Below are 17,140 nucleotides of genomic sequence, written 5' to 3' on the forward strand. Positions count from 1 at the left end.
TCTGGACAAGATCTATAAGCACCTTAAACCAAACATTTCTGCTGTGAACCGAATGTTCCTGTCTACTATGCTGAAGTTCTAACTTGGAATGTGAGGGCATTAGGAGGTGGGGCCTTGGGAGGCTGACGTGGAGGCCATAGGGGATCAGTGGGCTAAGAGAAGACGTGGTCTCTAGGTGGTCTCTCTGCCACTTGAAGACACAGGGAGACCACGTCCTTCTGCTGAACTTGGACATCCAACCTTCAGCACTGGGAGAAATGAGTTTCTGGTGTTCAATCACCCGGGCTGTGGTATTCCTTACAGCATCCTGACCTGCTAGGAGAGCCTTCCAACTCGGCCCCCAGGCCTCTGGTCCACACCTGCTCCATTCAGCCTTCCTGTCTGAGAACCACTGCGCCCTCCCAGGGGCCTGCCCAGGAGCCCACGGTCCTCCTCGGCTGCCTTGTGCCCGCACACCCACAGAGATCTACTGGCAAGCTGCTCCCCTCCAGCACCGGCAGCCACGAACCCCCCAGCTGGAGATGAGCCTGACAACCTGAAGTGCTGCTTTCTGCTACCATTTCAGTCTGAAATTTTTCAAAGCAGGAAAACAGGTTAAGATCTGAAACAGAACGCTTAGCAAGTACGGCTGTGCAATATACACGAGGATCACATCCCACAGCCCGTGGGCACAGCCCGTGGGCACAGCCCGTGCACGCACAGGCTACTGCTCAAACAGGAGGCGTAACAAACACACTGGGATGCACCACCACCAAATCAGAGGAGAAACCCTTCGATGTCAGAAGAGCACTTGAGAGTCTCAGCAAAGGCAGAGCACGGGGACCAACCAGATCCAGTCCCAGCTGGAGGAACTGAAAGTGAACAGAACTCACAGGACGGCAGGCTGCGAAGGATGGGGGCCGCTGGGGCCTGAGAGGCACAGGAGGGGAGCCTGCAGCTGCCCAGCTTCCTGCCTATGGCGGGGATGTAGCGGGCACACAGAGGGGACCTGGGCAGAAGCCGGTGCCACCCTTTTTTAAATTACAGGCCAGAGGCCCCAAAAGAGTCACCCGAGCCCTGCTCAGCACAAGGATGCTGCCCTGGCTGTGGAAGAACCCCCAGAAATATGACCCTCAACGACTGTCACCATCAGCCTAGGGGGAGCTCTGAGATCAAGTGACCAAGAGCAGAGACCTCAGGAGTGGGAGAAAATGAACCCCAGATGCCAGACCTGCAGACGGGGAGGCTGGCACAGCGGCTGCGATGCTCCATGCTCGGCAGCTGATCAGCCCTGAACCCAGCGGAGAGGGAAGTGGGCTCACATCCGCTCCCCGCGCCCACCCCACCGGCCTCCCAGTGGCCCCGCTCTGTCTGAGGTGGGCTCTTCACCTGGCCCAGGTCCCAGCACCGTGACCATCACAGGCCCTCTGCGATCCCCGTTCACCATCCAGTCCACCGTCCACAGCTGTGCTGACTGCAGGCCCCCGTCAGGGGCGACGCCCCACCTGCTCTGCCAAATGGACAGCGGGAGCCCCCAACCCCCACGGGAGCCAGCCGATGTTCTTGGTGGCTCTTAGAGTGTGTATGAAAGCTGACCCTGAACATACCAGGAAACTATCTCCCAGAAGCCTGATCTCTGGATCTGATCAACGTTTCTCTGAAAGGTGAGCCCGGGGCTGAACCACTGAGGCAGCACTGAGCACAGAACACGGGGAGCACTCACTCCTCCTGGGTGGTGAAGACGTCGAAGCACCCGTTGGCCAGCATCTGGTCCAGCGTCTTGAGCAGCGGCACGGACACCCTGGGGGGAAGGCAAGTGTGAGACGCCAGGTGTCAGAACAGCGGAAGGGCAGACCCGTGCACGCGGGAAACTCCGTGCTGCTGACACGCGGGCCCTCCCTGGATGGTGAACAGCTCAACCCCAGCCAAACTCCTGGCAGGACGTGCAGGAAATGACAAGCCAGTCCTGAGGCTAGTGTGCAAACACCAAGGGTGAAGGCAAGCCCACACGGCGACGGGAAGAAAGCACGGGCCTGGGGAGCTAGCACCGCTGCCTTTACATGATCGTGGCAGAGCTCAAGTGACCGAAACCGTGATCCTGGTGTGGAGACAAGCAAATACGCCCAGGAACAGGAGTCCCAAGCTGGGCTGCACACCCACCATTCCTGAGAATGATGCAAAAGCAACGCAGTGGGAAGGCCAGTCTTTCCCACACGTGGAGCACCGGGGCATCCACAGGCAAGACCGGGACACAGACCTGGACCTGTAGTCGCATCACACAGAAACCAACGCCACACAGACCCGAGGTCTGAACGGACACTCAAACTACGAAACTTCTAGGAGAAAACGTAGGAGCCAGTCGTGGAGCCTTGAGTCAGGCAGAAATTTCTTAGATAACAACACAAAAAACACCATTCATACAAGAACAAGGATACAAACAAGTTTATCAAAGTGTAAAATGCTTGTCCTTAACAGAGAGACTGTCAGGAGTGTGGAAGACAAGCTAGAGACTGGGAGGAAACATGCAAATCACATCTCACAGAGGACTTGTCCGACACGTGTAAGGAAACCTCAAACTCCAGCAGCACGTTAAAAACAAGCATCCAGTGGAAAAAAAAATGGTCAGAAGATCCGATTTAACCAGACTGAAGAGGCTCTGCAGACAGCCACCGAGTGCCCAAGAAGAGGCCCGGCGCCCTCAGTCCGCAGGGGAGGCAAACTACAGCCACAAGGAGACACCGCGCCCCGTCACAGCTGAAGTGAAAGGACCGACCAGGCCAGCTGTGGTGAGGATGTGGGCACCCAGATTTCTCAGTGACAGAAAGCAGATCGGTGGTTGCCTTGGGGCTGGGGGGCCGCAAGGGGTGGGGGCAGGGGTCAGGAGGCAAACTGTGGGCGACAGATGTGCTTGCTTCCTGGTTGTTGACATGAGTCAAACTCAGACTGCACTCTTTACGTGCCTCTCGTTAGGTGTTGCCCACGCCTCGGAGCAGAGGGCCCCGGGTCGAGTTCCTGTTTGTTGAGACTGTCTGGCTCCCAGGAACAAGGCCTGGGTGAGGGGTGTGCAGTCCAGCCACAGTGACCGGTGCCCGGCTGCCCTGGGCCAGCCGAGCACCGAGTCCAGGAACAGCCGTCTCAGAAGGCGCACGAAACATCCCCAAGTCTGCGGTCAGGGCTTTGGGGTCTACCCTCCATCTTCTTGGAAAAGCAGTTAACAAAATGCTACAGCAGAAACGATGAGAAGACCGGTGGCTTTCCAGTCCTGGCGGTCACGGTTGTTCGTGAGCCACGTGTCAGAACAGCGGCCGTGACATGCAGGCAGGCACAGCCGGGAAGCACCCAGGCCAGCGCTGGACAAGCTCTCCTGGGCTCACAGCCCCCGGCGTTCTACTTCCAACATACACAGCCGGCTCAGAGTGCAGGCTCTGAGGGGCCTGGGAGGTGACGGCCAGACCCGGGGACGCGTGCTTGGGGCATGCCCTTGCCTGGCTGTGCCCACCTTACCTCCCCACAGAATCCTGCTGGGCAGTGAGACCCTGGGGGTCTGGGAAATCACTGTGACAGCACCAGTGCTCACCTGTCGTTCAGAAGATTATCCTCAAAGACCTGCAGGAGGGTCCCACCGAAGTCTTCCAGGGCCGCTGGGTCGTTCTGAATCTCCTTCATGTGCTCGAAGAGGCCCTGGGTTGAGTACCTGACCTGCCACACAGAGAAGCATTTTCATAAGAGGGACAAGACCACCCTGCTCCCAGTTCCCCTCCCCCGGGCTGCCTGTGGACAGACTTGAAACATCTACTACACAGCACGGGGGTCCGGCGGTCCAGGCCGGGCGTGAGGGGCCCCTCATGGGCATGTCGACACCCATATCAGGGACAGCCCAAGCCCTCACACCCTGTCACTAAATTTCTAAGGAGCACCGCTTAGATGCCTGGCATCTGGGCGACCACTGCTGCTGGGCAGCAAAAGCAAAGGCACTCCCCTCAGTCTAACACGAAACCCCATCACACAACCAACACCCGACAGGCGAGTCCTCAGGGAGGAGTCAGCAGGGCAAGGGAGCAGATGCGGGGCCCCTCAGACAGCAGACCCTGCTCATGAAGCAGAGCAGGACGACAGTGGGCGATGGTCATTAAAGAAAAATGCAATCACGAGATGGATGTGCGAGGAAAAAGCACAGATCAAACTGAATGTTTGGTAATGAAATATACAATTACTGAAACACTGAACATTCATGAGTCTGAGCAAGCTCCAGCAGACAGTGAAGGACAGGGAAGCCTGGCGTGCTGCAGTCCTCAGGGGTCACAGAGTCAGACACAGCTGAGGACTGAACCGCAGTGACAGAATATTCAGCAGTGGGAGGGAACAAGCTGGATACACAGAACCGCAGAGCTGTAGTCACTGAAGAAGCATGAAGGCAGAGGGGACGGACAGCGAGCAGCAATGAGGAGGGCAGACACCTTTCAGAAGTGATGAAAACCACGAATCCGCTGAATCGGGACTGAGGGAGGGATGGGGGTGGGTCACACAGGGGCGACAACAGAACAGGACAGACAACGAACCACCAACAAAACACACAAGCAGGGACAGGAACCCAGAGAGACCGACTGGGGAACCACGCGGCCCTCACTGCGCGGGGGCATGAATCCAGACCCAAACAAAGGCCAGGGAGCCGGCCGCCGAGCTCCTGCCTCACGTCCCGTCAGGTCAGGGGAACACCACCCCCCACCCCCAGCAGAGGGTCCCGAAGGAAGGAAGGAGGCGGCGCTCCCTCACGGGGATGCCCACCCCGGCGCCTGCTCACCGTGGACTCGGTCAGGCCGCCCACGGACACGGCCAGCCCCAGCAGCACGTGGTAGCGGTAGGCAGGCAGCCCCAGGAGGCGGGCCACGCACGGGAAGGCCTGGGAGGGCGCGCCCCAGTTCACGGAGGCCACGGCGGCCCTGCAGGACAGGAGCACGAGCTGGAGGGGCTGCCCCACGGGGAGCAGGGCTGTCCCCCCGCCCCGGAGCGGGGCCCAGTACCTGGGGAAGAGCCTCTCCAGCTCCGGCCGGGCGGGCACGTGGGGGATGGCAGGGCTGTCAGCATGGAGCAACGCCAGGAACACGCGAGCTGCGTGCGCACGGAACCGGTCGATCTTCTCGCTTGCCTGCTGGGCCAAGCAGCACATGAGCCGCTGGCAGCTGCAGACCAGAGCGCAGGGTTAGCTCGTCTGGAGCCGGGGAGCGGGCACCTGGGCCAACCCGGCGGCGGGTGGGACGGGACCTGACTTCAGAAGCCCACGCGGGAGGTCTGGAGTGGAAGCAGTGGGCCCGACGTGACCATGGGCTCCGAGAAGGGGAGGAAATGGAGGAAGGGGCACCTGCAGCCAGAGGAACTGGGCGGGGGCTGCCGGGGAAGCCAGCCCGGGTCGCCTCAGGGGCGCCGACAAGTGCAATGGGGGGGCCCGGTGACCCCGGGCTGGCAAGGTGCCCAGAGGCAGCCAGTGTCCAGGGCACCAACAGAGGACAGGATGGCCAGTCCCCAGCGGCAGCAGGCGCAGGCACACATCAGCAGGGACTACACACCAGGGGCACCCACCTACAGGCACAGGGGCCCTGAGGTCAGGAGCTGGCTGTCCTCCAACAGGCCTGAACCCCAAGAAAGGCCGAGCCCGGGGCAGGGGCCCTGGTGTTGGGAGGGAGGGCCCGGGCTGCCCCTCTCCCCACACGGGGAGAACAGACTCACAGCGGGGCCTCGATCAGCTCTGGCTGCTTCCGACCCAGCAGGAGAGTTAGCTCCATCAGACTGGTCATGGCGGCCTCGCGGACCCTGCAGAGACAAGGAGGGGTTGAGGAGCCGGCCTACTGCCCCAGGTGCTACATGACCACCAGCCACTGGGCAGGGCCAGGCTCAGGCGCCCTCAACCTGGGACAAGAAACACATAGGAGGCTCCACAAAGGCTGCTGGCAGCCTTTCTCTGAGAATGCTTCTCGCATACATTACCTCAGAAACACCTGACATCCGAAGACAAATGGCCAGCGCCCAGAAAACTCTCCCACAAGCGCACATAGAGAAATAGCGCTGGTCTCCCCATGAACCTTCAAGCACGGAACATACCCACTCTACAAAGTCGGTTTGTTTTTTTCTCCTGGCAAAAACACTTTTAAAGGCTCTTTGGCTTTTTGAGGGATAAATGTATATAGAACAGCTCCTGCTTGCTGGTCTAACTCCAGAGTGAGAGCACCATTTCAAACTTGGGACAAAGAACACTCACTCCAGCTGGTCAATGGGGACCACAAACACTGCCCCACATCAGCAGGGACTACACGCCAGGGGCACCCACCCTCCCGCCAAGGACTGAGCACCACCCAGGAGGCAGCACGCGCCGTCACACGGTCCGAAGAACAGACCCTGAGCAGCCGCCTACACCAGGCCAGATGGAGACCATGGCTCTGCATTCAAGGCAGGCCCGCTGCCTGCTGCACAGCCGTCAGCATCCTCTGGAAGGACGAAGCAGAACCAGAGCGTCCTCAGTGTCCAGGATCCGCTCGAGAGCCACACGGCACACAAAGAACCAGGAAGAGGGGTCCCGTGTCCTGGGCAGACATGTGAGCCCCGGCTGCAGGCAGAGCACCATCGCCCACACTGCCCTGGCAATCAAGGGCCCAGCCGGGGTCAGAGCAGCGACATGGACCACCTCTGGCCTCAGTGGGACACTCGTGAGAAGAGCAGGGGACGAGGCCAGCGCGAGCACCTCACCATGCGCCCACGTCCCCACGGCTGTCGGTGGTGTAATCCTTCAGACAGTCCAGCAGCGTGCAGTAAAGCTGGGAGACGTTCTCTCTGCACAAAGCTTCGTCCGGAGGCCCTTCTGCCCGCACACCGACAGTCTGGCAAATCCTAAAATTAAAAACGTGTGAAACCCAGCTAACGTCTGAGAATCCCATGCAAGCTCTCCTGCCGTTCTCATCATTTTGGCTGGATGTGTCTTTCCTGACAGGATGCCCTCAGAACAGACCCATAACCTCAGAAGCAGACTCGGTAATGCTCCTGCACTAACGCAATGCTGAATGACATGCTTCTCCAAGCCATGTTCCTAGCGTCTTCAGTTTCAGGGTGCACCGGGGGCTGTCTGTGGCTGGTCCCTCCTACCCTGCCACCCCACAGAAGGCACTCCACGGGGCTTGTCAGAGAAAGGGCAGCCCCTCCCAACATGCATATGTGTGGCTAACATCAGCATTCCCTCCACACAGGCAACCTGGGGGCCACGGTCACGAGCAGAAAACAGCCCCAGTCCGTGAGCAGGCCCACTGTCCCCAAAACACAGAGGTAGGTGCACAGTGGGTTTCATTATTCATTCTAATTATGACAAAACCGTAATGATCCTCTATGAGTTGACATGTTCTCAGACAGTCCTCTGAAAAGAGAAGAAACTAGAAAATAAAAATGTTTGCCTCAAAGTAGACTCAGCCCCTGACACACGGGGCTTCTCACACGAACTGCTGTGGACATCCCTCCATGCTCAGTCGCTGGCTTTTGAGAGAACAGTGATTTTGGAGAGAAAAACCATCAGGGCTCACCTAGAGATGGCCTTCAAGGCATCCCGCCTGGCCTCAGCAAAGCTCACGTCCTTGGAAGAAATGTGGGTAACGGCCCTCAGGCCTGCGAGAACCTGAAAAGCAAAGGCAGGGCTGCTAGCCTGAGGATGCGTGCACCGTGCACACAGGTAGAGACCTGGCCTGGCACCCTGTGCCCAGAACACAGCACAGCACAGCTGGTGGCTTCTCCGGGTAGACCACACGCCCTGGAGAACACACAGAGCCCCGAGTGGGCTAGGGGTGCCTCCAGCCCTTCCCACGGCTGTCCTAGCTACCCGCCTACCCACGCCCCCATCACGGGCACTCAGGCAATCTCTGCCAGTCTGGCTCCTCCCTCCAGGGCAAGACCCTGCATCCAAGGCCAGCCATTCCCTCCCGCTCCCTGCTTGGAGCTGGAGCCCTCGGCACATGAAAGTGCCCAGCTGCTCACATCCCCACCAGTTACTTCTGGAAGTGACAGTTCCGTTCTAAATGCCAGGTGTTTCAAATAGAAAAGCCCCCAGGCAGGGTTTGGATGGTCTATTCCCTGCCTTGATACCTAAGCTGGTCTGGTGCCTTGGATCCCAAGGTGTCAGGGGCAAGGGAAGGCGACACAGGTGAGGGGCACATGTGCCAGGCACCTGGCCACAGTGACACCTGGGAGGTGGGCCGCTAGGACCATGACTGATATTTGAGTCGAGGGAAAGGGGAGCGTAAGGGGAAGAGTTGGGTGGGCTGAGACCGACAGGGTCTCCTGGGTCTGACTCTGGCACGCACTCTCCCAGGGAGCTCAGCAGCCGAGTCAGGGTATGAGGGCAGCTGATGGATCACCCTGAAAGGAGACAGGCCGAGGACCGTGGAGCTCAAAGGCAAGCAGAACCCTGCCCCCTGGCCATGCCAGAGCACAGGACCCCGTGCTGGGGAGAAAGGGCCCCTCCCCACGGAGGAGTTCTGGGGTGGGAGGCCCGGGGCCCTTCACGTGGCCACGGGGGCAGCCTTCCCAGACGAGGCCGGAAACATTTGCTCCTAATGCAGAAAAGGCTGGATGGCACGCCACAGGCAAGGAAAGGCCGGGGGTGTTTCCACGGAGGCCGAGGCTCCCTCCTCAGCCAAGGATAGCTCCCCCGAGTCTCCTCAGGCTAGACTGCTCACCAGGTTTTCAAAGACCACTCACTGCCCTGGGTGTCCCCTCCCCTTTCTTACGGATGCACACGCTGGCCTGCAGGAACCCCTTCAGCCTACATACCCTGCTCGTGGGTCCGGTCCCACACGACCCCCACCGTGCTAGGCCAGCCTCACCTGCTGGAGCCGGCCCTTCAGGAAGAAGGCCGGCAGGGCGCCCAAGGCCAGGGCACAGCCACAGCGAGTCATCTCCTCGGGGCTCTGGAGCTCTGCGAGATACAGCTTCACCAGCTCCTCTGAAAAGAAGGGACCAGAGCGTGACCACTGTTGTCCATTATCCACAAGACACACTTCTCAAGTACAGTCCAGAAGACGAGCAAACAGTGCTGAAGGAAGGAGGGAGGGGCGGCTTAGACTCCTAGAGCAGACGTGCTTTCAAAGCAGTGTAAATCAGCCAGACTGAAGAAAAGAGGTTTTCAGTAGGGGGTTTTAAGATTTTCATAAGCAATTTTAATACACAATTTCACTCTTGAGAAAATAAAGCCAACAGTTTTACCAGTAGTCAACACAGTCAAACTTCTGTTTTTTATTCACTAAGAACACAAATGCTTTCCTCAGAAGATGAGGATACTTCCTCAAAGACGGAGAGCAAATGTGGTCCCAAGTGGGACCCCCAGGGCCAGGTGCTCAGGCGCAGCAGGGGTGCAGGGGCCACTCCACACAAGACGCCTGCGGCCGGTTGGGCAGACACGGGCAGTGCAGTGCAGTCAGGCTGAGTGTGCGCAGGGCTGGGAAGGCAGACCATCCATCCCACACGGGAGAGGCCAGTCACGGGGACTGGGGAGCAACCGAAACAGAGGTCTGACAGGGAGACACAGGAAAAGCGGGCCTCCCCTGTGGCTCGGCTGGTAAAGAATCCGCCTACAATGTGGGAGACCTGGGTTCAATCCCCAGGTTGGGAAGGCCTCCTGGAGAAGGGAAAGGCTACCTACCCATTCCAGTATTCTGGCCTGGAGAATTCCATGAATTACACAGTCCATGGGGTTGCAAAGAGTCGGACACGGACTGAGTGACTTTCACAGGAAAGGGGGGCCTGCAGCTATTCAAGAATTCAAGGAAGCAAAGTGGAAAATCCAGCTCTGTTCTCTGGAAAGGCAGCTCCGAAGTCGAGGAAGGCCAGACGCCCTTGCTCTACACCTACCACAACCGATGAGGTTCGTGCTATCACTGCTTACACTTCAACACAGCAAAGCTTCTGTAACGTGTACGTGAAAACCTTAGAGCCTCATATATTAGGGTAGAAAAAAAAACCTGGAATTCCACTTGCACAGACACTAAAATGACATCTTTGGTGGAACTTACAATAACACACTTCAGCTGAAACACGAAAAGCCTCTTTCTAGATGTGGAATCTGCGGATACAGAGGACAACTATGCTAGCTCTTTAGGTAAAACTGCGTATGGTACAAGGACACAGTATAACGTCACTAATTTAGAAAGTCTATCAGAAGATCAAATGACAAAGTATTTTCTAACTTTTGAAAAAACTCACAGAAAGTAGATTTAGGCTACTGCATCCAGGATTCCAGATGCACAAGCTGGGTTTTAAAAAGGCAGCGGAACCAGAGATCAAACTGTCAGCATCCACTGGATCACAGAAAAAGCAAGGGAATTCCAGAAAAACGTCTATTTCATTAACTACGCTAAAGCCTTTTACTATGTGGATCACAACAAACTGCAGAAAATTCTTAAAGAGATGGGAAAACCAGACCACCTTACCTGCCTCCTGAGAAACCTGTATGCAGGTGAAGAAGCCACAGTTAGAACCAGACACAGAATAGACTGGTACAAAGTTGGGAGAAGAGTGTGTCAGGTTGTATACAGTTGCCCTGCTTATTTAAGGTACATGCAGCATATATCCTGTGAAATGCTGTGCTGAATGAATTACAAGCTAGAATCAAGACAGCAGGGAGAAATGTCAACAACCTCAGATATGCAAACGGCAGAAAGTGAGGAACTAAAGACCCTCTCAATGAAGGTGAAAGACAAGAGTGAAAAAACTGGCTTAAAACTCAACATTCAAAAAACTAAAATCATGGCATCTGGGTCCATCACTTCATGGCAAATAGATGGGGAAAAAATGGAAACAGTGACAGACTTCATTTTCTTGGACTCCAAAAATCACTTTGGACAGTGACTACAGCCATGAAATTAAAAGACACTTGCTCTTTGGAAGAAAAGCTATGATAAACCTAGACAGTATATTAAAAAACAAACATCACTTTGCTGACAAAGGGCTGTAGAGTCAAAGCTATGGTTTTTCCAGTAGTCATCTATGGATGGGAGAGTTGGACCATAGAGAAAGCTGAGCACTAAAGAACTGATGCTTTTGAACTGCGGTGCTGGAGAAGAATTGAGAGTCCCTTGGACAGCAAGGAAATCAAATCAATCGATCCTAAAGGCAATCAACCCCGAATATTCATTGGAAGAACTGATGCTAAAGCTGAAGTTCCAATACTCTAGCCACCTGATGTGAAGAGTCAACTCACTGGAAAAGACTCTGATCCTGGGAAAGATTGAAGGAAGGAGGAGAATGGGGTGACAGAAAATGAGATGGTTGGCTGCTGCTGCTAAGTCACTTCAGTCATGTCCAACTCTGTGTGACCCCATAGACGGCAGCCCACCAGGCTCCCCCGTCCCTGGGATTCTCAAGGCAAGAACACTGGAGTGAGTTGCCATTGCCTTCTTCAATGCATGAAAGTGAAAAGTGAAAGTGAAGTCACTCAGTCGTGTCGGACTCTTAGTGACCCCATGGACTGCAGCCTACAGGCTCCTCTGTCCATGGGATTTTCCAGGCAAGAGTACTGGAGTGGGGTGCCAGTGAGATGGTTGGATGGCATCACTAGATCAAATGGATGTGAGTTTGAATACACTCATAACAGATAATAAAGGACAGAGAAGCCTGGCATGCTGCACTCTATGGGGTCGCAAAGAGTCAGACAAGACTTAGCGACTGAAAAATAACACATGATTCTTCCAAACTTAAAATAATTTTTGAAGTGTTTCATATATTTTTGAAGTAACTGCAATAAATATTCTGTAATATGATACAGAGGAAAGCTACAGGGCCACATAACATGTAAATACAAAGTTTTTTAATATGAAACTAACACTCCTGAACTAGACCCTACAAACAGGACCATGTGATGCATCAGATAAACTTCAGCTTAGAGTTTGGTTCTGGAAAAACCCAACTGATGCAAGGACATGCAACAAGACAGCTACTCCGACGCTGTTCACAGGAAGAGGAAACGATAACACATGAAGGGCACGTGCCAGAAAGACACTGTGGGTCACTCTAAATGCATTTAACCATGAACTAGAAAAGTCTATGAAGTAATCACTGCAAGAGCAGACTCCAAGGAAGAAGCGTGAAATCAGGAGGTCGCGGGAAGGCAGCAGAAGCGGACGGCTCTGAGCTGACAGCCTGGGGAACGAGTGCGAAAGACAGTCCCCCCAGTAATGAAGGCTGGGCCCCGAGGAAGACCAGGGACAGGACAGGAGAGAGGTCCTCCCAGAGACACGGAGTTCCGCCACAGCGCTGGGAGCCTCCGAAGTCCACAACAGGGCAAAGTGGACTTAGAAACATAACTCAAGAAAATACTGCTGAAATAAGAGTCGATTCTACAGTAAAGTGGTAACATCCGGGGAACTGAACCCCACGTGGCCTCAGAGAAATCTGGCTCCAGGTGAGGATGGGATGGGCTGAGGAGGGGGCGGCATCACCACGGCCTGACGCCCTCTCTCTACCCCCCAGGCCTGTCCACACTACAGCAGGAGAGGCAGGCACCCCACAACCACCCACCCCCCAGCCCCACTGGATGCAGGGCTGAATGCAGACACCACTCACCCTGCGCGGCAGCCGCTGCCTCCCCAGGTTCCCGGGCGTGGTACTCGCTGCAGAGGGCGGCCAGGGCCGACACAGCCGCCTCCTGAAACGGAGGAGATGTGAGTGAGCTGCAGGCTCCTGGTCAAGGAGCAGCCAGGTGGCCCTGCGGTCAGGCCAGTGACTTGGTTTGAAAGACCCAGAAGCTGAATGACATCATCCTTTCTGGTATGTCTGCTAGACAATGTCATCATCGTCAGTCAGATGTGGTCATAAGTTTAATATTCTCTGCAACTAATACGCTGGATATAAAAGTTATTTCCCTCCATACAGTGCGAATTTCACGTCTTTCCATGTGAAAGGCAATAATAAATGTGGCGTTTTATTCTTTCCCAGCTGAAATGATGATGGAAAAGCGTGTTAAACACCAGCAGCAGCGTGGCAAGGCCCCTCAGGTGAGCCACGCAGAGGCCGAGTATGGAGTGGAGCTGCGGTCCCAGGAGCGCTGGGAACAGGAGTGCCTGGACAGGAGGAAGGGCTGACCCAAGGCCGGGGCACCTCAGGGGACCAAGCGCAGGAATGGCGTTCACACCACACAGAGGTCCCTGGCCCCTCCTGTCGCCGCCACAGTGACTCACCCAAGCCTTTCTCCATGGTAACGACCGCACGGGGCAGATGCTGGGTTCGTGTGTTCTTCCCAAGTGAAAGTCGCTTGGTCACATCTGACTCTTGCGACCCGATGGACTATACAGTCCATGGAGTTCTCCAGGCCAGCATCCTGGAGTGGGCAGTTCCCTTCTCCAGGGGATCTTCCCGACCCAGGGATCGACCCAGGGGCTCCTGCACCCCAGGTGGGTTCTTCACCAGCTGAGCTACCAGGGGAGCCCGGTTCTTCCCAGGGCTCCTTCAGATCAGGGAGCAGCAACAGAGGTGCTGGGGGAGGGGTGTCCTCATACAAATCGGAGGAGCAGACCAAACCGCGACCACGACTGGCGTGAATGAACTGTGGGTGTGTCTTTAACAGGACTTCTGACACCGATCATGAAGATCTCAGATTCAACTGGTAAAGCTGTACCTGGATTCTACAGGATGATAAGGTTACTTGTAAAAAAAAGGGATGAGGACTGAAGATACGTCCTATTCACCCAACAGAAAAGCTGAGACACAGGAGGCTGGAGAGCTATAAGAAAGACCAATATGTACTTCCACTCCTTCATCCTCCACATCAAAGCCTAGTCATTATCGATGCCAAGGCTGTTATCCCTGCGTGGGGATAGGGGTTGCAATGCTGCTAGTCCAAAGTTCACCTGTCCTGAGGCAGGACAGTGGTGGCCACGGGGACGGGGACACACACCACACTCTCTTGCTCACTCGGCGTGACTGACACTGACATGCTGTCACAATTCTAGCAGTTTGCTCATCCGCACGTGAGCGTCACAACAGGAGCCTCCAACCCTAAACTCTACAACTCCGTAGGGAACACGTTTAGAAGGCAAATATAATTAATGAGAAACAATAATAAAAAATTTAAATATTCTGGTCAATGATGGCTGCATTAGTTGTCCTGATCATAAATTACATAAACAGTATCATTCAGAATTCCAAATAGAATTACTGGCATTTATCAATCATGTTGGTCTACAAAAGGGACTCATAATGCACACAGACCTTTGAAACACTCAAATATTTATACACAGCGCAAAAGCCAGAGAGCCCTTGCTCCCCACACCTTTATATGTTGTCGAGAGTGACTTGAAATGAGGTGGAGGTTTCTCAAGGTGTCGTTTATCAGCCACTGCCAACCATCTGTCAAAGAAACAAATTCATTCAGCTGGTAAAGAACATTTGTGTTAAATCAGAAACACCACCACACAGATCTTCTATCTCTCAAGTCAAAGTAGATGGTGACCTTTGAGAGGAACCTGCAGGAAACCTGAGGTGCACGGTCTCCAGGTCGAATGAAACTCTAAAGGCCTTTGCCCTCTCCACCTACAGGGGTAGACTCTTTCTGCTGTTGAAGTGTGAAAACTGTCACTTGTCACTGGCAAGTTTTTGTTCTATTACACCTGCAAGCTCCAAGTGGTCTCTGACTGTACTTCTTCCCTGAACAATCCCCCCACCAATAAAAACCAAACACAAAATTCAACTAGATCTAATACCTGGAAACAAACACTAACTCATTTTTTTCTTTTTCCTCAAGTTACAGAACTTCTGAGGCTGTAGGGCAAAGAGCCAGCACAGCCCAGCAGGGGCGGTGACCCCAAGGCTTTTCTCACTACCTCTCTGGGACCAGTGGCTACAGAACGTCAGAGCCTGGAGACGCTCCAGACCAGCACCGGGGCTGGACTGCCACCCCTGGAAGAGCCGAGGCAGCTGCTGGCCCTCCCCTCATCCTGAGAGCCTGCCCCTCGGGCTGGCACCATCCAAACGGGAGAGGAACGGCCGAGAATGCCTGGTGCTGGGTACAGCCGTGACAGGCAGAGCCCCAGTCGGGAGCCCTAAGGAGCTTGAGCCCTTGGAAGAGAAGGGAGAATCTCTGCTTCTGTGGGGAGAGTGTGGGGGATGCTCCCTGTTTACAGTGGGTTCTTAACAGCAACCTCAAAAGAGATTCTAACAGGATGGAATTTACCATCCACCCTAACAGGCTGGTCTTCAATTTTCAAGCTGAAGTAGTTCTGGAAGAAAATGCCACAATGTGAGTCACTGGAGGAGAGACGCACTTACCAATCACGGCGTCACCGTTGAAGGGCATTTTGGAAAGGGCCAAGTTTTCTATTAAAATGCACACTAGGAAGAAAAAGGATGAACGCAATGTCATTTCCCCAAAGTGCCCATCCCAGCACCCACCCTGACGCACCTGAGCCCAGCGCTGCCAACACCAGCCTTCCTGCCCCTGCCCCTCGGCGCTGGTATCCGGAGGCAAGCCCCCAGCATGTCCTCAGCACCAGACGTGGGCCAGGCTCGGGGGCAGTGTCAGGAGCCAAGAGCAGCAGCATCACGCCGGTGCCCTCGGGGAACCCTGCCCAGACAAGGGAGCGACACGTGGAGACTGCAGGTTTGACCCCCATATGAATCCCCAGGGACAGACAACTCAGCTCTCAAACCACGGACACCCACAAGTGACCAGGCGCTGTGGCTGAGCAGCAGGCACCTGCCCGATGAGGACCAGGGAGAAGCAAGTTCCCCGGGGTGGGGGTGGGGGGCTCCCCCACCTCAGGTCAGCACCAGGGTCCAGACAGGGTCAGAGGAGATAACATGTATCACCCCCACGGGACAGTCCCAGATGAGCCACAGTGCGCAAAGCTCTGGTAAATTCCTGACTTCTGTAAATAATGCAGTGTCCATTTTAATAAACCACCACTTCTGCGCGTGGAAACACAGCCCAGTAGAGCTACTCAGCGGCCACCACCACAAGGACACCTGAGCTTCTGTGTGGTGGCCTCACATGACGGTCCTGGCACCAAGGAGGCTCTGCTGTGGGGACCATTGCAGGGACCTGACCTGCCCGGCGCCTGCCCACAGGCCATGTGCCTCAGCCCATTCCGCATGGCTCCTCACGCCTCCCATTCACACAGCAAATGCACCCCCACTTCGGTCCCTACGATAGAACAGCCTAATGGTTTCCTCCTACTGAATGAGTAGTTTGCATTTGCTAGAAAAAATCTATCACTAGAGAAAAATAAGATAGAAAACCACCACTGACATTTTGGTGGCCATGTAATTTGGGGGTCCCATCACGGGCCTTCACAGGCTGAGAGAGCACAGGCACCCCTCCCGTCAGCTCGGTGCCCTGACCCCGTCTTCGCCACCTTGCTCCCGCCTTGACCCCAAAACTAAGCTGAGCTGGAGCATGGCTCCCATACCTCCTCCCATGCTCGGAGGGTCACAGACCATAGGCAGCCCCCGTGGCCAGGCTAGGCTGGGCTGGCAGCCACAGACCCCAACCTCGGCGCCCACGGCAACAAAGACTCCCTGTGCCCGCTGCGCGCCCGCACCCATGCCTCAGCAGGGGTGCCCGCCACTGCCCCCCAGGGACCAGGGACCGGCGGCGCTGTCCTCTGAAATGCTGCCAGGCCAGCGAGGAAGCCAGCTCTGCAATCTCTGCGAGCACGGACGCCATCCCGCCTCCTCACGCTCCCGACTCCCACCGTCCTGAGCACAGACGTGACCTGCAAGCATGAGGGGGCCTGGGGGCCGGAGGAGGGGTGTCCCAGCAGAGCCAGGATGCACACAGGACCCCCCTGGCTCCAGCTGCCAAACCGCTTTTCTTCTCGAACAACATAACTGACCACAGGCAAGCCCACGCTCTTTAGCAGACGGCAACATCCCACACTATGGTTATGAAACTGTTAATCCAACATTTCCTGTCGGGCTCAGCTCTCCTTCCAGTTTCTGTCACATCAGACAAGATGGCCACACACATCCCGTCAGCACACAGACTGCCTGTCTGTCCAGCAGGATGCCTGTCACCCCTACACGTTTTGGGGGTGCAGAGTCCTAGGAGTGGCCCTGCAGGGCAGAAGACTGCACATTTTTCATCCTAAGAGACAATGCCTTTGGCAACCCGAAAATGCTGTAACAACATATATTCCAGAGC

At 55.5% G+C, this 17,140-nt stretch overlaps 1 protein-coding gene across 2 annotated transcripts in view; it reads right to left on the bottom strand.

Moving 5' to 3' along the window:
• The window catches only part of TBCD (tubulin folding cofactor D), a 144,153-nt gene that overhangs the window by 8,561 nt on the left and 118,452 nt on the right, over positions 1-17,140 (bottom strand). For both annotated transcript variants that reach the window (XM_052657027.1, XM_052657026.1), the window contains exons 24-34: positions 15,268-15,330; positions 14,273-14,349; positions 12,568-12,649; positions 8,835-8,953; positions 7,539-7,630; positions 6,718-6,858; positions 5,704-5,787; positions 5,001-5,159; positions 4,781-4,919; positions 3,557-3,678; positions 1,703-1,780 (exon numbers count right to left, since the gene is read on the bottom strand). In XM_052657027.1, coding sequence (XP_052512987.1) covers positions 1,703-1,780; positions 3,557-3,678; positions 4,781-4,919; positions 5,001-5,159; positions 5,704-5,787; positions 6,718-6,858; positions 7,539-7,630; positions 8,835-8,953; positions 12,568-12,649; positions 14,273-14,349; positions 15,268-15,330 — 1,156 coding nt within the window. The remainder of the gene's footprint in view (positions 1-1,702; positions 1,781-3,556; positions 3,679-4,780; positions 4,920-5,000; positions 5,160-5,703; positions 5,788-6,717; positions 6,859-7,538; positions 7,631-8,834; positions 8,954-12,567; positions 12,650-14,272; positions 14,350-15,267; positions 15,331-17,140) is intronic.

The sequence above is a fragment of the Budorcas taxicolor genome, chromosome 19 (genome assembly GCF_023091745.1).
Source record: "Budorcas taxicolor isolate Tak-1 chromosome 19, Takin1.1, whole genome shotgun sequence".
In the NCBI taxonomy this organism is placed as follows: Eukaryota; Metazoa; Chordata; class Mammalia; order Artiodactyla; family Bovidae; genus Budorcas; species Budorcas taxicolor.